Source organism: Tasmannia lanceolata, unplaced genomic scaffold (genome assembly GCF_043159265.1).
Source record: "Tasmannia lanceolata isolate RefF3 unplaced genomic scaffold, GAP_Taslan_0.1 ptg000012l, whole genome shotgun sequence".
Lineage (NCBI taxonomy): Eukaryota > Viridiplantae > Streptophyta > Magnoliopsida > Canellales > Winteraceae > Tasmannia > Tasmannia lanceolata.
The window spans coordinates 25,589,443-25,611,741 of record NW_027518689.1 but is presented as its reverse complement, the minus strand read 5'-3'; the positions used below and the strand labels follow the sequence as shown (position 1 = coordinate 25,611,741).

The window sequence follows — 22,299 nt, the reverse complement described above, 5'->3', positions numbered from 1 at the left end:
ATGGTACTATCTATTAAGAAGCTAAGGTGGTAGACAAGTAATTCATCTTCTCGGTTTATGGAGAACAAGAACATAAGTGTTTACATGGCTGTAATTGCTCAAAATTGAAAAGAACAATTACATACGCCATTTAATTTTCCCACTGTGAATAATATATTGGAACTTGGGAAAGGTGTATATTTTAAGCAGCTGAAAAGAGAGTGAAACACCAGTTCAACAAAAAACAGGATTAACAGCTCTTGACTTTTGAAGAACTGAAGAAAAAAAGAAAGTTACTCACTCAAGCCAGGAATATCCTCAACTTTGATGATTTTTCTAGGAATACCAGCCTCTTTCTGCACAAAAGACAGTCATTGGGAAATGTGCCTGTGAGAAAGGGAAAACATTTCCACCTAGTGGGCATCCATCACTCATTAACATAACGACAAAAATAAAAGATAACTGTCTTTTTTCGGTTGGTATTGTGTAAACAATCCATACAATGATCCTCACTCAATTACGAACAATTCTAACAGCTGCTTCACAGAGGATTCACATGCTTCATGGTTTAGTTCTGTTAAAGTATGAAAGATTAAATAACACCATCTCCAACAGCTTAAGCTTTTGGAGTAATTGGTCGTTTGACATGGTATCAGAGCGAAGGTCCGGGGTTCAAAACTCCTTGGTATTAAAAATCCACATGTAAAGTCCAAGAGGGGCCACATGTGCGACGGTAGGCCAACCATAAAAACATGGGCTACATGTGAGGTGGTCTTTAAATATAAAAGATTAAATAACACCATCTCCAACAGCTTAAGCTTTTGAAGTAATTGGTTGTTTGCCTTCGTATGTCAACTTTCAAAAAAAACGTAATTGGTTGTTTGACAAGTTCCATTTCATAAAGTATAAGCAAATGCGGGTGGAAGTGTAACACAGGGACAGTTCTATATTTCTATTCTGCCCTACGATTTGTGGACACGGACACGAGTGTCGTGTGTCGACACGGACACGAAGTGACAGACACGGGTGCCGTGTCTGGACACAGATTCTATTTTAGCCGAAAGGGGATTCGGCCAAAATAGAAAGTACATATAATCATGAATTCTGGACACAGATTCGTGTGCCGAGTTTCGGGACAGAAACCTCATATCTGACATGGAAACCCCTAAAAATCTAGAAAAAGTGGCACACTCATTCACTTGTATACATATAAAAGTATCTAGCAGTACACCTAAAAAGTATCTAAAGGAGTACACCTAAAAGTATCTAAAGGAGTGTCGATACGTGTGGACACGGGTGCCGTGTCGGACACGACACGTGTGTCTGCAATAAATTCAAAGTGTCGGACAAATCATAGATTCTGCCTGTCATCAAGTCTAGATGATAGAAAACATATGGAGGTTAAGAACTGATCAGAGAAAAGAGGTGATTGATTTGGATGCTTGAGAGAACTGGTACACTCAAGACTGGATGCCTCACATAAACCGATACATTCTTAACAGAAGGTTTAGATGTGAAAGACACTTCACCAGTCTCAATGTCATCCAGTCCATAAATGAGGGCCACCGAATAAATTTCAGGTTGTGGAGTAGATTTTCCATGATCTTTTGCACATTGCCTCAATTCCCATTTCATTTGACTTTAAGAAACTAAATTTATTTGAAAATAGTTCTGATGGCACCAATACGAATATCAAAATGTAGCTTCATTTTTTCTCAATTTAGTTGCGATTCTATATTTCCAAAAATAAAAAAAAACAAAAAAAATGTGCATTCAGTCCTCTTAAAGTTTAATTCAAGTTTCAACAAATCGGCATCTCTTCTACTGACTATACTGTGTTAAAGTAGCTAGTTTTCAGATGTGCCACTACATTTCCTAACATGGTCAGCATAAAAATAAAAGTTCACAAAAAATTGTAACTATTGAAATCTACGAAGGTGTTCAGAATCCCCGGGGGCTAAAAGTTAAGAAGAATTGCTTACATCAAATTGTTTCTTCCTTTTATTGTAAAAATATATCAAACAATTACTAGAATTACCTTATCGAAAAAATAAATTACTAGAATTGAAAAGAGTAGTAAATTCAAAACCTTTTGAAAGTCAATCCCTGGGTAGACAATGTGACAATTAGAGAGTTCTCTTATCTTCTCATCAATTGCCTGCCATTACAGATCAACAAAAACAATATTACAGATTAGACAAACCAATCAGCAAAAAAAAAAAAAAAGAACTCAAGAAACCCAATTCAAATTAAACAAATCAAGACTCGATGACTAACTATGTGGAACTGCGCAAATACAAAAAACTAATTAATGAACTTGCACTCTTCCATAAAAGCCCACGGCAAATGTTAAAAATAAGAAGTGGTTATCTGTAAACCAGATCAATCAAGATACTGGTGATGACCAAGGTTTTAAATTTTGACCGAAATCCGAAATTTCAGGTTTCGGTGGAGAACGAAACCGAAATTGTGTAAACTCGAACGTTGACCGAAATTTTGAAATTTTGATCGAAATTTCGATCTGAAATTTAAGGAAAATCCCAAAAAATCTGGATTTTTAACATTTTTTTAATTTTCTCCCGAAATTTGGGAGAAATTACTGAAATTTCAGAAATTTCAGCCGAAATTTCAGAAATTTCAGCCGAAATTTTAGGACAAGATAAAATACTGATTTATTGGTTTCGTCTGATTTCGTCCGAAATTTTGAAATTTCGGTTTCGGTGAGGACCGAAACGCATTCCGAAACCAAAATTTAAAACCTTGGCGATGACAGGGCACAATTATTTATATATAAAAACTCATTCAACCAGCAATAGTTAACCAACCAACATTAATCATCAAGTGTTAGTTAATAAAAATGAAGCTCATTCAACAAATGTATTTATAGATTGTTTCTAGAAATACACACATACATACATACATACATACATAAAGCAAGGTGACCTTGTACCAAAACAAGTGGCACCATAACTGCAATAAACTCATTCATGCATGGTCATATAAAGAGGGAGGGATGTATAGGGCTTGGTTTGATGCATTTAAGCAAGCACTTGGTGCTTGGTCTGATTGTTCTATCCAAGCATTGTAGAAGAAAAGGTATAAATAAAGCACTTCAGATCACTCTCTTTTTGTTCAAAATAGTAAGAGCAAGTTCAATACTTTGTGTGAATGATATAATCATATACAAGGTAGTGGTTGCTCTAGCGTGTGGAGATGATCGACACTGAGTTAAAGATACTTCGGTTGGAATACAGTGCTTGGCCTGTGGTCGCTTAAGAGTGTGGGTGGAGGGGGATTCTCTTATCACCATTTCCTGGCTCAAAGGAGACTCATGGTCTCCAATGAAGACTTCCAAACCTTTCAGACAGGAGTCACTATGCTCCACTTTTCGGAGTACTGATTATCCTATATTCATAGTGATGGAAATAAGCTACAGAAACTAGCAAATTATGGGGTCCTTTGTAATTGCGTAATTGTTTGGGAAAAATTCCTAAGTTGTACCATTAAATAAAAGCGAGTTGTAATTTCTCTTAGTTGTGATTTTTTTTTTTGGTGGTTTTCTTCTTTCCACTTCATTTCTTCTTCTTGTTTTTTCTTTAATAATATTCAGTTCTTCAAAATATACACACACATATACATATATAAGGAGTAGTGAAGAACTCAAAGGGTTAACAAAACGATTAAGGCTTATCTTCCAAGCAACATAATCTTTGGCAACCAGCATCAGTCATTCGGCAACAGATAGAAATCATCTTCAGCAACATCGGCAACATATATCAGGCAACATCTTCAGCAGACTATGCATCAAATTGGGGAATATTAAATGAAATATCAAACGTATCTAGATTTTCAATCCACATACGTTTGAGGGGGCATGTTAAGATATATTAGATCTAATCTAGTAAAGATCTGACCATTGATCATCTTAGGGAAGATTGGTTAGTTAAGGTAGATTAGGAAAAAGATTAGATTGGGATTATCCATTTCAAATCTTACCATTATCTTTTTATCATCTTTATCTGTTTATCTGTAACTGCTTATTTAAGCACCTTTTACTGATTAATGAAAATCATCAGAGATTAGTCAAATCCAAATACTTATTATAGCCATCTTCACCTTCAATTAGGAACCATCATCTTGAGTAAATCATACTGATGATCCAAAAAGAAGAATCACCATAAAAGAAGTAAAATCATCAAATGATTCAGGAGCATAACGGATATTGAAAGTGGAACACAGCATGTGACCCTTGCATAACTATTCACTATTAAATGCCACCTCATGATATGTCAAATTTATCTTAAAACAAGGTGTCTCTCTTCCAACTTTGTAAAGTGAAATTATAGAACTAAAACATCATACTCATTCATGGAAAGTTAACTTCACCAGACAGCGAATTGTGGTACGTAATTATGAACTTTTTTCTGTTAAGCTAAAATCAATGAGCTAAAACACCATACATTATACTTGTGAAGTTTAATTTACCTGCCTCTGTCTGCGAATTAAAGTAGATAAATCTGTGTACGGAAGCTTCGGATCGATTTTGCACTCCATAAGGATTCCTCCGTCATAGTCTTTAATGTACCTGAGAAAGAAGTATGGAGTATGTATTTTATAACAGAATTACAGAAACAATACCAACAGATGTCATTATTATTAGCAATCAGAAAACAAAATAAATGTCATTATTGAACCGAAAAAACACCAAATAATTATTAACACCAATGAAAATAAAGAAACATTGTTTCAAACTAAGTTCCTACAGAAGTGGTGTAATTTGAATTAGTAAAACAAACTGACACATTCTTCCAGCAAAACTGGAAGAGAACTTCTGAAGAGGTTGGCAAATCCTGCATTGCACACTTGAAGTTAAATCCATGGTTTTAAATTTCGGCCGAAATCCGAAATTTCGAACCGAATTTCGGATTTCGTCTGGGGATCAAAATTTATATCGAAACCGAAATTTTAAAATTTACACTGAAATTTCGGTTTTGGCTGAAACCGAAACCGAAATTTCAAACCTTGAAGAAAACCACTTAGATAGATCTACCAATGAGCTTGTGATAGTAAACCATACCCTTGCCATCTCTCTTTCTCCAAATTAATCTCCTTAGAAAACCCCTATCAGCATAAAATGCAACCCTATGTCAATAGGTTGCACAAAATAAAAACATTCCATTCTAAAACTGCAAAAGAAAGAGTTTTATCATGAGGAAGTAAAGCAAATATTAACGGCAAAAGGCTGGAAGCAGCTATGTAGAAAAGGATACAAAGACCATTTTAGTAAATGAGAAAGGACAATGGCAGTTTTCTAGGGTTGACTAGTGTGACAAGGAAATAAATTCAGATGAACTTACCAGACAAGTTAAAAGACTCAAGAAAATCAACTACCAAACAGGTGACTTTTTTTTTTTGAATGGTAACTACCAAACAAGTGACTGACAAGCGAATAATAGGTTTCCTATCGGCTCAAGTATTGCATTCAAATCATGAATTTTAACTCAGCAAATTTTATCAAGCTGGTCTTTGTAACAAACAAAGAAATGAGTCAAAACCTTTCCCTCCTTTGTGTAGCAGTGTTTCAAAATTTATTCACATTAAAGTAACCAAATTTTCCCTGGATGAAATATACAAGATCGCTTCTAAGGCATATTAAGGCACTCAAAATGCTACCGACTAAAAGAGATCACTTGAAAGACAGGTTTTATGAAACTGAAAATGCTCCAAAGAGGTACAAAGAAAATACGAACAAATACTGCACTATGAAAAAGGAAATGTAAGTGAGCCTAGTAATACTAGACTCACAGGCGCCCTTGTAAAACAGGGGATGAAAGGGCACCCTTATTGGTCAATAGACATTTAGGATGGCACGGAAAATCACGATCCCAACTTTCATAAATGGCATTTGACCAATAGGAGCGCCCTTTCACCCCTTTTTCTGCACGGGCATCTGTGAGTCTAGCATTCCTCAAGTGAGCCATACCTGCTTTATAAAGTAACCAACAGCATTGTTGTCTGCATAAGTTAGAAAATGTGTGAGGCCGTCAACATCACGAGCATGCTGTTTTAAGTGATTCATTAGTCTTGTGCCATAGCCTTTGACTTGCTCATCTGCTGTTATTGCACAGAAAGCTATTTCTCCAAACCTTTGACTGTGAGATCACAAGAATAAAATGTCAATAGACAAAATACTAAACTGAATAGCATTTATTCACTACACAAGAAGGAATGGGGGATGAATGGGAAAATGACCAACATGGTGGATACAAGCGAAAAGTCAGATAGAGAGAAGGATATTGAACAAGAGGTTCCACACATCAGAGGGTGATAGACTAATTATAAGAAAATGTGCTTTAGCTTTTTACAGAAACATCCATGTAACTCAACTTTCCAAGTAGAATAATCTTCGACCGAATAGTAAACTCCACTGAAACTAAATTGAATATAGGAGAAGTCTGAGACAGAATTAGCGTTCACAACAACAGAAGGAACATGAAGTTATTATGAGTAGCGGAATGAGAGGATACATGGGATAACGGCAAACATGGTGGATACAAGAGAAAATCCAGATAGAGAGAAGGATGGTGAGATGGATAAAGGGTCCACAAAGATTCAATTTTTTATATTTGAACAAAGGTGAGAGAAAATCCAAGTATCTTTAGCACCAAAACTAACAATAGGCGAATTCATATTGTCTATTTCGAAACAAAAATGATAATCAAATGAGGTACAAGTGAATGATAAAACATCCTCATCTGCTCTACCTGATATAAGGTCGATATGTTATCCCACCAACAACCTGATTGTGCCTAATAACCATCACAGATTTGTGGCTTCTGCAGTAATTCAAACACAAATAAAATGTGTGTCAAGGAACTTCAAGCATGTCAAAACTACTTGGAGATAAATATTAGCATTAACGCATCGAATAACACACTACTATTTATATCACCTCGAGAAAAATAAATTTATTTTCTAGCATGTCAAAGAGCGAAATGCTGATGAAAAAATAATTAATTTCAAGAGTTGCCATGAAACCAAGTACAAATGAAAATCTGAAGCTCTTATTAAAGTGATGGAACACGGATATTCTTGAGTGTTTAGGAGACTAGTTGTGCCCTCGGTGAAGATAAGAATGATATAAGTTGTCTGATGTGATGATATCCAAGCGGATCTCACAGCTTGAAGAACGATCTCAAGAATGAGAAACAAAACGAAACTTCTCAAAATACCTGTCCAAGTTTCATGGCTTTGGCTTGGGGGAAAAAGCATGTTCTTCATCCATATAAATAGTGCAATTAGGGGTACACATAATATATTGTTGAGGATTTTCTTATAAATGGCTAGGATTTGGACTAGTAAGAGGTTAAAGGATAATTTAGTGCAATCCTTTTATAAGTCATATAACAATGAGATGAGTGCAACGAGCAAGTTGTTTTGGAGGATAGGTTCCCCTTTCTCAAGCCCTAGAGCACATGCTAATTAAAGGACATACAAAGGGGCTTCTCTCCATTACAAAGGAGCTTTTCTTCATTAGAAAAGTCAAGGGTAAGGCACCTTGGACCTTAACATTCCAAGGATCTGCATTCAAGAGTTGGACCGTGTTACTAATGATTTAATAGCATGATTAGCATATTTAGATGAGTTCTACTCTAAATCATGAGATGAGTTTTAAGCATGGTTTTAATTTTCAAAATTTCGGATTTCAGTTGAGACTGAAACCGAAATTTAACAAAATCCCAAATTTTGCGAAATCCCAAATTTCAGCCAAAATTTGGGAATTAATAAAATAATACTTTTTTCTATTACCAGATTTCAGCCGAAATTTCGGTTTCGGCCAAGGGCGAAACTGAAACCAAAACCGAAATTTAAATCCATGGTTTCAAGTACCATCTGTTAAAGAGTGCTTAGTGCTTACGATAAGCAATGGAGGTATTCATTTCCAACTTACAAAAATGTTTTGGTGAGAGACAAAGTGATTACAAATGAAGTTTATAACACAACTTTAGGGTCTAGTTCTAACTTACCATCGTTAAGCTTTAATCTTGAGAAAGCAAGTTATAGTGCAGATGGTTCTTTCTTTGTTGTATAGGGAAAGAACATGTATCAACCTTAAGAGCATAATTAGGAAACAACAGTTTCTCTCAACTATGCCCTTTTCTTATCCTAATTAATGGGAATTGCTGAAGGTTGTTCACTATGTCTTATGACCTTCATCAAGGTGAGATGGTAAATCATTGTCTTCCATTTCACTCTGACGAAAGAGAGTTCTTAGTTATTACTTGAAAGGGTTCAATGAAAAGGGCGTCCAATGGATGTTCACACACTTACAAATACAATGCCAATGATACTATCACCTCTATAGAAGGCTCCCCACTAGAATTGTGTAGCCTTTCAAGCCAGCTTTCCTTTTGAGTTGTCCCTATTTTAACAATCATTAATGTAGGATTTGGAATCCAAATAACTTTTAACGATCTCCACTTGCCTAAGATCCTTGGAGGCAAGAAAGTGACCAAACTAGCTACCATTAATAACAATGGGGAAGTGAAATAAGGATATATACCATTCCATCTAATTTCCTTATTTGAGGCCAAGACCCAATTTTTGCGCAGTCCAAAAAAGCTGAGGTATGAGTTTAGCCAAGGTTTCAGGTTTCAGTTTCGATACCTGTTTCGGTCGTGATGGAAATGGAAACATGTTGGTTTGGGATGAAAATTTTGGTGGAAATTCTGTAAAATCATAGAAATGTATGGATATGCAAATGACGGTCATTTAAGATGAAACTTCAGGAAATGCTAGATAAGCATAAATATATACACAAAATCCATCACATAAGCAAGAAAACCACTCGTAATGGTTTAACAACATCGAACACATATTGACATGAAGTGTCACGCATGTCTGATAATTCAATATAAATGACATTTCACATGTTAGTTATAGAAATATTTATATATAATATACACACCACATTTCACAAGCAATTAATATAAATATAATTATGTAACAGATATCACTAATACATTAAATGGTCAACGGTAAAGATAGATATTTGTACATTTTAAAATTATTTTTTGGGCTTACTGTTCCTGTGCTCGAGCTTAGATAAGCTTATCTGCGCTCGAGTGCAGAAACAGGGTAGGCCCACATTGTTTGGAAGGCCCTATCATAGATAGGCTGTCCACAAAAAAATCAGCTCCAATGGATCATCCTAACCCTTCCATTTGTGGAGGGGGAAAATGGGCAGATTTGTGGACAAACCGTGTCTGTCCATTTTCCCCTCCACTATTGGATGGATTAGGATGATCCTATGGATCTGATTTTTGGTACACACCCTATCTATGGAAGGGCCTTCCAAATGGATGCTTTGGATCACCCCATAAATGTGGGCCCACATGATTTATCAGCACTAAAGGTCATATAAGCTATCTGCACTCGAGCTCATAAACCTTTTCCACTTAATTTCTTAATAATTTCAAATTATAACAAAGATAGAAAATATTGAAAAACTATAACATCAATTTTATGTATAAAAGGCATATCTAAATCTACATACGCCTTGATTTTGTTAGTTTTACTAAAATTTTGCTAATTTTTTAATTTTTCAGTAAATTTGGTACACACCCTATCTATGGAAGGGCCTTCCAAATGGATGCTTTGGATCACCCCATAAATGTGGGCCCACATGATTTATCAGCACTAAAGGTCATATAAGCTATCTGCACTCGAGCTCATAAACCTTTTCCACTTAATTTCTTAATAATTTCAAATTATAACAAAGATAGAAAATATTGAAAAACTATAACATCAATTTTATGTATAAAAGGCATATCTAAATCTACATACGCCTTGATTTTGTTAGTTTTACTAAAATTTTGCTAATTTTTTAATTTTTCAGTAAATTTGCAAAAATTAGTGATAATATTATAAAAGGTACCATATAATACTACAATAGTATAAATTCTTTTATTTATATAATTTACCTGTCCATTCTATTTTGTCATCTTTTGAATTTTTATTATTATAATTATTATTATTATTATTAGGGAGATGATATTTTCACTCCCCCTGCATTATGCATGCACTCCCCTCATAATGTGATTTGAAGTGAAAAGTGGTCAACTTTAACGCTTTTTGACGTCAAATCATGTTATAAGGGGGCCACCGCGGCCACCACCACCATCATCATTATTATTACTATTATTATTATACAAAAAGTAATTATTTGCCATATTTTAAATTAAAATATATAATTTCCTAGCATTTCTAAAAGTTTCAGATTTATCTTAAATTTTCATCATTTATATATGATACTATCTGTTGTGATTTTACAGGATTTTCACTAAAATTTTCAAATGAAACCAATATGTTTCCATGTTTCAACCGGAATAATATAATATATGCACTAATGGTTTTGGTTTCAATGTGTATTTCGATTTTAGCATGCATTTCGATGGGGACGGAAATGGAAATATGTTGGTCGTTTCATGTCAATTACCGTGTATTTATAAACCATGAGTTTATCATAGGTTTTTTTCCAAAAGTAGCTTGAGGAGAATACCACAGGCTCCAAAAGCCTTGGTACAATCAAGTAACTTCATTGGCAAACACAATAGCATCTACCTGCCAACAACAAAGCCGCATGGGTTAGAAGAAACCAAGAAGGGCATGACTCATTTAAGTCCAATAGAGAATCTTCGGATATGATTTTATAACATTCCACACTTCAGGGGTCAGTGCAATGAAGGAGGTGATGAAAGCCTTAGAAATGCTATAGCAGTAGTAGAACCCCATCACTTGCATAAAGTCAGATTCCCAAAACACTTAGAAGGATTATAGGGAAAACCCATTAGGATTTGGTGGTGGTGGTGGGGGGGGGGGGGGGGGGGGGGGGGTTTGCTTATCTTAGCTTTGCGTACCTCATCTTTTGAGAAGTGAGTTTCAAGCATACAAATTACCTCTTAGGCGATGTGGGAAATTCCCAAAAAATCTAGGGGCAATCCATCCACTCAGATTGGACTCTGGAAATACTTAACTTCTTCCTCCATACCATTGTTAGTTTCAAACTGCTGACTAACTTCTTCCTCCATATCATTGTTAGTTTCAATCTCTTGACCATGTAATTTCCAAACCAGCTTCTTCCTACCTCTGGACATGGCAGTGCAATGGAAACAGCTAGAATTTTTATTACCAGCAGAGAGCCACCACAACAATCTCGGAGATATCTCCAATACATTTCTTCTAGGTTATTTATCTTGATCCACCCATTCTTTAAGGTAGTCCTAGCATAGTGATCAGCCACAGACAGAGGAGCCTCCTCCTCTTCTTCTTTATGCATCAATCTCTCTTTTAACCTGGTCCTACCAAAAATCTAGGTTTTCAAAATGAATCATATTTCACTTATGAAGGGCAGCTTTGAGAGATTTAAGTTTACAGAAGAAGCAAAAAACAGGCTGCACTCAGTGGGGAAGGCTTCGAATAGTTAAAAGACAGAGATCATTTTTCTTCATGTAGGACATGTTGGGGCAGGAGGCAACAGTTGCCTCAACCAATAAATGACATTGATCAGCTGAGAGGGGGGGCTCACAATTATTGTGTGTGCTTTTTTGTAAGCTCTGACATCTCAGATTTTGGCGAGAATGAATATTTGGTGCGGTTCAAGTGGGACCTACTTGCATTTTTTATTTTTATTTTGAATGGTGACCTACTTCCATTTGTCTACTTAGCTTTTCATCAATGAATGAAAACGACAAGGACACTCTTGATATACTACATTGATGAAAAGCTTCTTAGAATCATAAGCCTAGTCCTTCTCGAAATGCCAGTAAAAGTTCCTCCAAAGAAACCCAAGTGATTTCGACAAACATCGCGGACAAGGTTATTTACATGCTTTATACTTGATGGCCATTGCTTAAGTAAGCCAGATGGTTGCATGCCATAACCATCATCAAGACAGTAGGAAGGATTTGATATATGGTGTAACCCTGATGCTCCCTTAGTCAGTTGCCTCGATTCATTTAATATATAATGTATCTCCTTCTACAGCCCAACAATTAGGCTCTTATTTCAAACTATAAGGGTACACCTTAATTTGGAATCTAGGGCAATTAGCAATAATATTAATTTGTCTTTTGCATGGATGTCAAGCTAAATCAATTAGTTCTTCTCTGTTGCACTCTTCAATATAACACATACAATGTTGCCTAGTTGACTTTTCTTTTAAAAGATACCAATCCTAAACCGCTAAAAGATGAACGCTCCCACAATCCCATTATTGGCTTCTTGGTTCTAAGATTGAATGCAAATGAAGAAAACCATATCTATGATGCTTGACATTTTATTTTATTTTGAAAATTGACAAATATATTCATACCAGCAAAATTACAATGGGGATCAGTAGTCCCACTAGATTTACATAGTATGAATTGCCCAGGAGGGTGGCACCCTCCTTAGCCCATAAGAAAAACATATTACGCCATACATTACCCAATAGCCTCAATTGAATCGAATCTAGCAAAAAATGCCATATTTGTGGGGGCCACCAAGTCGAGATTGTGACCTGCCACATCACACCGATTTCTTCACCACAATCCAACTGGCAAATTCGATTTTCAAAAATCCTACTCGAAGGCCCAGAGCTATTGTGCGCCCCTAACCGTGCACGATAGCCAACCACCCAACATCATCATCCGATCTCGGCGGCCTCCACCTCGAACCACCACCAAACTATGGCAGTTCCCCATTAAAAATATATCAAATCCCTCCACCATCCTCTCCAAAACCTAATTCCACTAAACCAAAAATCAGAATCCTCCTCCACACTAGAATCAAATCATTTAGATCCCATCTGAAACTATACTCCAAGCCCTAACCCTAACAACTTTAATACTCCCATCATCCTTCCCCCTTCAAACTCTAATCTCCAAATCCTAACCCTAACAACTACAAGACTCCCCTCATCCTTCCCCCTTCAAACCCTAATCTCCAAACCCTAACCCTAACAACTATGATACTCCCCTCATCCTTCCCCTTTAAACCCTAATCTCCAAACCGTAACCCTAAAGACTATAATATTCTCGTCCTCCTTCCCCTTCAACACTAACCCTAACAACCCTAATACTCCACTCCTCCTTCAAACCCTAACCCTACATGGCTACTAATGCGTCTCATTGCCGCCATCCACAACCTCCTTCACCTCCACATCCAACCTCCTCCTTTTCCCCTGAATCCGGCCACCCTTTTCCTTACTCCGGCCCCTTCTACAGCCTCTGACGATTCCCCCACCCACTTTCTCCATCAACCCTAACCAAATCCAGCCCTTTCACCATTAAATCCGGCCATTCCGCCCCTCCAGCCACCATCTCTACAATTCCTGCGAGATCTGCCCATCTCCGGGCAACATCTGGCTACCATCTTCTCCCTTGCCCATCAAGAGAGAGAGAGATCAGAGAGTGAGAGAGATAAATCAGAGAGAGAGATAGATCAGAGAGAGAGAGAGAGAGAGAAACCAAAGAGAGAGGGGGGAGACCAGAAAGAGAGAGAGATCAGAGAGAGAGAGATGAAACCACCTCCCTCACTAGGGATTTCGTAGACCTAGGGAGGGAGGGAGAAAGCCCGTTCCATCGACCCCTTTTCTCCTCTTAGTTCAAGAAATTAGCGTTGGCCTATCTATAATGCTTGACATTGATCAAATGACTCACATCCATTTCCCAAAGTGACTTCAACATGGGACAAAACTCAGAAATAACACAACAATATAGATAACAAGGCATAAGAATGGAGTTAGAGATTGCAATTAAGAAAAAGGTTGAGTTAGAGATCCCAATAAAAGGCATCCAAATAAAATCTGAATTCTAATTAGAACAATGCAGGAAGATGGAGAAATAAGGGAACCGCTACAGACTAATCAATCAAGAAAAGCAAGTATTTAGTTTTAATTCTATATCCTTTTTGCAAAATGTGTTTCAAAATCAGTACCTGTCCATAACAAGCCGAACAATGTACTCCTTGGGCATGTTAGGTAACTGTCTAGCAAAGATATTCTTCAACCCTATCAACCTAAGCAAGTAAAAGGGAATTGTAAATTGAAATGTCAAATCAGTTCAAGATTTATTTTTAGTGAATATATGAAAATTGTAAAGATCTATTTGGTGGCACTTTTACCAATCTAAGGCTACAAATGACGTATAATCAAGAAAAGAAAAGACTTCAGATCCTTTCCAAATAATCTTTAAGAGAAAAACAAGTACCAAACCATATGCTCATCAATTCCATCATTCGCAAAGCACACAAACTTGAGTCTTCCTGCATCCTCCTGTCCCAAATAGTTAAGTCCATTTCAGTTAAACAAAAGAAAGCATCATTTCTAGCTGATGTTATACAAATGAAATTTTCATCAAAATACAATTTTGTCAGAAAATTAGCTAGATGGACTATGAAATTCAGTAGAATTTTGATAGCAAAACATGGGCTGGCGATACTTTTACAAACAAGCATCTGCATTCTAAATAACATTTCACCCTTGTCCATGTAATTGTAAAAGGGCAGCCCAGTGCATGAGGCTCCTGCCATTGTGTGGTCTGGGGAGGGCTAGATGTACGCAGCCTTACCCCTGCTTTGCAGAGAGGCTGTTTCCATGGCTCGAACCCGTGACCACCAGGTCACAATGGAGCAACCTTACCGTTGCGTCAAGGCTCGCCCTCCTCCTTGTCCATGTAAGTGTAAATATACAAATTAAATTCAAGAAGAATGGAAGATGGTCATTAGGCCCAGGCCATCAGTGAACCTACGATCCTAGGTAAAAGGCAGAGGATGCTTCGAAAAAAACCAACAGCAAAATCACTAAAATGGTTTAGTATCAACAGGTCAAAGTTGGAGTGATGAGTAAGACTTCCAGAATTTTTTGTACTGAAGGGATAAAACTGAACACAAAAGGCATAAGCCTTTTTCTTATATGAACTAAAAAATGAGTAAAATAAACAAGTAATAGAAAACTATAAAAATGTGCACATAAGCAATAAACCTATGGCCATCATTCAACAGCCATATAATGCTTGAGTCTTCCTGCATCCTCCCGTCCCAAATAGTTAAGTCCATTTCAGTTAAACAGAAGAAAGCATCATTTCTACCTGATGTTATACGAATGAAATTTTCATCAAAATACAATTTTGACAGAAAATTAACTAGATGGACTATGAAATTCAGTAGAATTTTGATAGCAAAATCAAGGCTGGCGATACTTTTGCATACAAGCACCTGCATTCTAAAAAACATTTCACCCTTGTCCATGTAAGTGTAAAAGGGCAGCCCAGTGCACGAGGCTCCTGCCATTGCGGGGTCTGGGGAGGGCTAGATGTACGCAGCCTTACCCCTGCTTTGCATAGAGGCTGTTTCTGTGGCTTGAACCCGTGACCACCAGGTCACAATGGAGCAACCTTACCGTTGCGCCAAGGCTCGCCCTCCTACTTGTCCATGTAAGTGTAAATATACAAATTAAATTCAAGAAGAATGGAAGATGGTCGTTAGGCCCAAGCCATCATAGAACCTAGGTGCCTAGGGAAAAGGCAGAGGATGCTTCGAAAAATGCCAACAACAAAATCCCTAAAATGGTATAGTATCAAAATGTCAAAGTTGAAGTGATGAGTAAGACTTCCAAAATTCTTTGTACTGAAGGATAAAACCGAATACAAAAGGCATAAGCCTTTTCTTATATGAAATAAAAAATGAGTAAAATAAACTAGTAATAGAAAACTATAAAAATGTGCCCATAAGCAATAAACCTATGGCCATCATTCAATAGCCACATAATGCTATACTAATATCATTCATGGCAATAGACGAGGAAAGAAAAGATTGGACGGTTGAAATCTAAAGCCCGCAGACTACTCCAAAACAACTCCCTCAAGAATTATTGGAAAGAGGAAAAATAAATTTTGTAAAAGATAATGAACAACTTTATTCAAGAAGCAAAAGAAGAGTCAAGTTGATCCCCACAAAAAAAAAACAAAGCCAAAAATTTTGTTACACGTATATAGCATCTTCCACCCATAAAATCTACCTATCCACCCCTCTCCAGCTAAACCATCGACAATTTCATTGGAAGATAGAGGGACATCTGGAAGGAATATGTTGCTAAAAGTGCAAATATCTCAAATATGCAATAGAGCATTCAAAAAGCGCCACGGGCTAGGGCATTTATCAAAGGCTCAAGAAATAACATTTTCCAAATCCCTCCACCAATCCTTCCAGTGTCACTCAGATTTCAGCTTCTTTGGAATTTTCCTCACTAATACGACTTGAAAAGGCTTTGATGATGGAGCAATGGTCTTCTCTAAACACATCACCGAAGCCCGTAGGACTTGCCTCTAGAGTTGTCCTCAAAGTTCTAATTTTAAGAAATTAAGTGAAAGCAGAGTCCACTTGGAAACACGTCTTTTCTTATGAGAATTGCACCAAGCAATCTCATATCACTTCCTCCAATAATTACTCAAAGACTATTAAAGAAAAGAAAGAAGAATCTTGGAGAGAATCAACCAAGATGTAGAACAAAGACAAGAAGGGAAGAAAGATAGATGTTGTAGGGTCTGGTAGACTAACCCCTTGATATATATATATATATATATATATATATAGAGAGAGAGAGAGAGAGAGAGAGAGAGAGAGAGAAAACGGTTCCTACACATATGTGTAGATAAGTTATCTACACACTAGCTTAAAATACAGTGGGGGCCACATTATTTGGGTGATCCAAACCATTCATTTTTAAGGCCCTCACATAGATAGGGTGTCCACAAAAAATCAGATCCATAGGATCATCCTAACCATTCGAACTGTGGAGGCAAAAAATGGACTAATTTGTAAAGGTTTAAAGACATCCATTTTACCTCCACAAATCGTAGGGTTGGGATGATCCTATGGATCTGATTTTTTGTAGACACCCTATCTATGTGAGGGCCTTTAAAATGGATGGCTTGGATCACCCAAACAATGTGGGCCCCCACTGTATTTTAAGCTAGTGTGTAGAGAACTCTCTACACATATGTGTAGGAACCGTTTTCTCATATATATATATATATATATATATATATATATATATATATATATATATATTTATTAGAAAATAAAGTATGTGCAGCTGCACATACTTTTCTCTCTCTCTCTCTCTCTCTCTCTCTCTCTCTCTCTCTCTCTCTATATATATATATATATATATATATATATATATATATAAGGGTTTAAAAAATTATGACAATGCCAATAATGATAATGGGTCCTCTCATAACACATTTCATAACCCACATCATAGAATTCATAACCTATAAAACTAATCACTAAGACATAAAATAACCCCCCATACGCATTCTAATCTCAAGACTTATCCTTAAGTAGAAGTGCAAACAACATACATGACTAGCTTGGAAAAACACAACTACTAATGACATTGACCGAGATCCATTGTAAATATATTTGCTAGGTGAACTTTTGAACTGATGCACAGAGTAGATATCAGCTTGCTTGTGACCTTTTCACGAACAATCCGATTCAATGTGCTTAGTTTTCTCACACCACTTTAAAAACAATGAGCTTAGTTTTCTCATAAAACATTGGGTTACTTGCTACTTAATTAGTTGCATGGCTAACAAAAAATATTGTCATTTTTTTTTTTTGGTTCTCAAAAAATATCGCCATTGGCTTGCCAACCTTAAAACTCATATTTTCCATAGCTCCTTAATGACATCAATTCACATGCAGTGTGAGCGGATGCACAATATTTTTCTGCCTCTGCACCAGTACGTGCAACCTGCACCAGTACGTGCAACCAATTCTACATCTAGCTTCTCCAACTCACTCCAATAAAAGTAAATTATCCTGCAGTCGAGCGTTTGTCAGAGATCCCACATAATCCACATCAAAAAATCTTTCAACTCTAAAATGGCTATTCTTCCTAAAAATAACACCTCTACCAAGGTACCCTTCATATATCTTAAAATAAGGAGACTTGTAGTCCAATGATCAACATTAAGATCATGCATAAACTGCCCACTACACTTACGAAAATGAAATATTAGGTGATATCGTGGTCAAATAAATAAGCCTTCCAACAATGCGTCAGTATCTACCAGTTTACTCAAATCACGTTAGGGTTTCTGTTTTTCTTATTCAACTATTTTTCAAGGGTTTTTTTTTTAGATTGCCTCCCAGGAAACCCGAGAGGACAGCAATCCGTTTTCAATTTCGGTTTTTTTTTTCATTTTTGATTTTGTCTACCCTATTTTTATTTTTTTTATTCTTGGTGCATGCTGCATGATTTCCTTCAGTATTCTCTCAGGAAATTTTATGATTTTTTTGTTTTTGCTTTCTTTTCATTTCTGCTGCATTTTATTTAATTTTTTTCATTCCTTACTGGATTACATTTGTTTTTTTTCATTTCTGCTACCATTTTTTCATTCTTGTTGAAAGTATAATAATTTATTAGACACATTTCTTTTCTTATACCATATTCTTTCTATCTCTTCAAGATGAATTTTTGTTTTAAAATCATTACGCCAATGTTGCTTGTTGTATGAGGAGGGTAGTAGAGAATTTGTAGTGCAGGGATTAGAATTCTTTTGTTCCTTTTTTGTACCTTATTGTTTTCCTCTAACATGATCAACCTATAGAGCTCAACTCATCCTTACTGTATAGCTTCCTTTCATGGTTGTTGTAGGACTACCCCAGTAATCGAAGGGAACACCATTTTTTAAGGCTCTCTAGCAAAAAAAATTTATCATGATTCTGAAAGTTCTTAGAAACTTCCTCCTATATATATATATATATATATATATATATATATATATATATATATATATATATATATGAGGAAACAAGGGTGGGGCCACATTTTTTATGGGATCCAAAGCATTCATTTGATGGACCCTTTCATGGATAGGGTGTCCACCAAAAATCAGCTCCATTGGATCACCTTAGGGTAACTCACCCCCCCCCCCCCCCCCCCCCCGTAAAAAAAAAATAGGGGTGTAAATGGATAGTCAAAAATTCGATTACCGTCCGCATCCGAATCCGTTTAAAGCGAATATTATCCGAATCCGTTTAAAGCGAATATTATCCGAATCCGTTTCAAGCGGATATTATCCGAATCCTTTTATGAGATATCCGGCTCTTAGCGGATGCGAATCTGGTAAATGGTATATCCGATCCGTTTAACATCCGAATCCGAGAAGTACATCCTTTTTATTTATTATTAATAATATCATTAATATTTATTTTTAGTAATGACACTATCTTTTGTTTCTAAAAGAAAAGTGAATTTTCCTTTTAGGAAAAAATTAGGGTTTGAGAGTTAATTTGAGAAGAGAAGGTAGAGGTCTGGTTTTCGGGTTTGGAAAATTCATTCGAGAAGTAAGAAGGAGAAGAAGGATAAAGTGCTGCAATAAAATGTTCAAATTTACCGGATAAACGGACACCGGATAATATCCGAATTCGAACAATGTTAGCCGGAATCGAATTTGGTAATAGATATTAAATATCCGTCGAATCTGAATCCGAATTCGGATAGCGTATACTGTAATCGAATTCGGATATAGCCATATCTGCTTCGAACTCGATCCGTTTACACCCCTACCCCCAATGCCCCCCTCCCCCTGTTTCTGTGCTCAAGCGCAAATAAGCTTATCTGCGCTCGAGCGCAGAAACCTCTCTCTCTCTCTCTCTCTCTCTCTCTCTCTCTCTCTATATATATATATATATATATATAATATTTTATATTTTTAAATAATTTTATTTTTACCATTTTTCCAGATAACACAAAAAAAAAAAAAAAAAACTAATATATCCCTAGATTTTACTTTGCCGAGACATTCCTGAGAACGACATTTGTGACTTAGACTACTACCATACATGTTCCTATCAATAAGTTAGTAACATACTTCCTCTATAACAATTGGTATTAAACTTAGAACGGGCTTACTTCAATCCCAAGAAAGTAACGCAATTGTCCCAAATACTTAGTTAGAACATACTCTTGAAAATAAATTTCAAAGCATTAACACCCCTCTTATGATAATATATCATCAAAACAAAAAACTAGGATTATAATGTTAGTACTTAGTACCATGTCTCGAAACAAATAAAAAATGATCTACATGGCTTCGATGAAATTACTTGTTAAAAGTTGGGCTAAATGAATAAAACAAAAGGAGAATGTTTCAAACTAAAGATTGCCCTTCCCAATTTGCAAACCTTATCTAAATCATTCTAAACACTAGACCCCGAAAATTGCTCCATATAAGGTTCCTTTTGAAGGTTAGTAATGCAGCACAAATCCATTGCTCCAAAAAATTGGAGAAGGATAACTGTTGAAGAAAGATGTTTATGAATTTTCAGGATTTTATTTGAATTTTAATAATTTTGTAGTTGGGTTCTAGAAGCTAAGAAAGTCCATGTTTTTGGAGAAGATATCGGTTGTTTGAAGCTTCTAGAGTATCTATTTTGAATTGAGAAAGTTGAAGTTGAATTAGAAAGGTTGAATTAAGGTTGGTTTATAATTAGAAACAGTTCAAGATAAAAAGTTACATCATTTCCAAATAGATAATGATATTATTAAAGGATAGAAAGTTATGTTTTTCAAAGGGTCATTTGTTATCTCTTTGGAAATTTTCTATTTTTTTTTTGTTCCAAGAGAATTAAATTTGGAAAGTGTCTAGGATTAGGAATTGCATCTCAATTGGGAGGTCGGTCGCGAGGTTATGGGTTCAACCCAGCTAAACTACCCAAAAATAAAGATTAGGAGTCCTTAATTTGGGAATGTTTGGGAGGAATAAAAGGTAAGTATCTTTGGATTGGTTTTGAACTTAAATTAACCGACAGAGTCTGACAATCCTTTCACAATCAACTGAAAGGTGTCCATGATGGAACTCAAGCCCCAACCCAACCGGAAGGTAGAAACAGAGTTCAATTAGTGGAAATTGGTATGAAGGAGTTTTGAAGAACCAAACTCAATATGTCGGAATGGAGGATGAAAGATATGACAAAGAAGAGGAAACATGCTTCCTCGAAAGCGTGCTTCCCACATTCTAGGGGTGTTTACAGTAACTATGAGCAAGACTCCAATGACTAGCTAGAAGAGGAGGAAAATGATTCATGATGAGTAGCTAGAAGGGGAGGAAAATGATTCCAAGGGAATTGTGACGTCTGGTGACTTCTATTTTAGGACTATGACTTAATTGATCATCCTCACATAGCTTAATCTACAACAAAATCTCCAAAAGGCTTTCTCTATAAGACTTACAATTCCAACTACCCCAATGACCAAAGCCAAAAAAAAAGACCCTATCTAAAGCGATAAAATAAATAAATAGAGAAGGAGATTCCACTAAGGACACATCAAATGTCTTCAACTCTACGCATTCCTTTTCTTTATCCATTCTTATGCATATCCTCCTTTTTTCACTTTTGCTTCAAGCTGTCTAACTTCCACATAGATGAAAGAAGATATGGACAACAAAGGTCTTCTAAAGTCTAATATTACATTGTTTCTTAAAATGGACAGACTTTTTTATCTAGGAACTTTTGCTCGCATTGTCTGATTTGGTCTACGTACCGGAACTGATAACATTCGAGATTATGCAGGATTATACACATCTTCCTACGCAAAGCAGAAAATCCAGTTCAAAACTAAAAAATCAAGTACAAGTTACTCTCCATGAAGTTAAAATCATGTTGAAAACAATAAACAAAAGTAAACACAAAACTGAATCCGAATTAATTTACTTTACTTTCTCCAAAAATAAAGAATAGAATAAACTCAAAGAGTAAAATTTGTTTGCACAACTTATAAAACTCCAAGAATACCCCATCTAACAAGATAAAATAAATAAATAGAAAACAGACTCTACCAAAATCGCATCAATCTTCTTTAATTCTTCCCCTTCTTCCTTTTATTCCATCATGTTTCTCCTTCTCTATTCTCCTCTGCTTCAAGTCTTCTCACTTCCGCATAGATGAAAGAACATCTAGAGTATTGAGGAATTCTAAAATCTAAGAAAAAGTATGGCACATCTTTCTCCCCAAACGGAAAATCCAGTTCGACTGGTGGAAATTAAGCACAGTTCATTCTCCATAAAATTAGAAGCATGTTCCAAACAATAAACAAAAGTAAACACAACAAGTAGCCCATTGAACTTTAGTTTACTGTCCAAAATTAATCTGCATGAGGAAAAAATGAAAATCATTTTTTACCATATTAGTAGTTAATCACACTTCTTACTACAAACTAAAGGACTCATAATTTCCAATTAAATACATGCATACATACGTTTTTTT

The 22,299-nt window shown here is 36.0% G+C and overlaps 1 protein-coding gene across 3 annotated transcripts in view; it reads right to left on the bottom strand.

Moving 5' to 3' along the window:
• The window catches only part of HAG1 (histone acetyltransferase of the GNAT family 1), a 66,774-nt gene that overhangs the window by 43,023 nt on the left and 1,452 nt on the right, over positions 1-22,299 (bottom strand). For all 3 annotated transcript variants that reach the window (XR_013254362.1, XM_077391929.1, XM_077391930.1), the window contains exons 2-9: positions 14,229-14,293; positions 13,957-14,037; positions 6,744-6,815; positions 5,963-6,131; positions 5,057-5,100; positions 4,465-4,564; positions 2,069-2,137; positions 281-335 (exon numbers count right to left, since the gene is read on the bottom strand). Coding sequence is in view for 2 of the 3 variants with exons in the window: in XM_077391929.1 (XP_077248044.1) it covers positions 281-335; positions 2,069-2,137; positions 4,465-4,564; positions 5,057-5,100; positions 5,963-6,131; positions 6,744-6,815; positions 13,957-14,037; positions 14,229-14,293 (655 nt within the window). In the remaining variant the exon portion in view is untranslated. The remainder of the gene's footprint in view (positions 1-280; positions 336-2,068; positions 2,138-4,464; positions 4,565-5,056; positions 5,101-5,962; positions 6,132-6,743; positions 6,816-13,956; positions 14,038-14,228; positions 14,294-22,299) is intronic.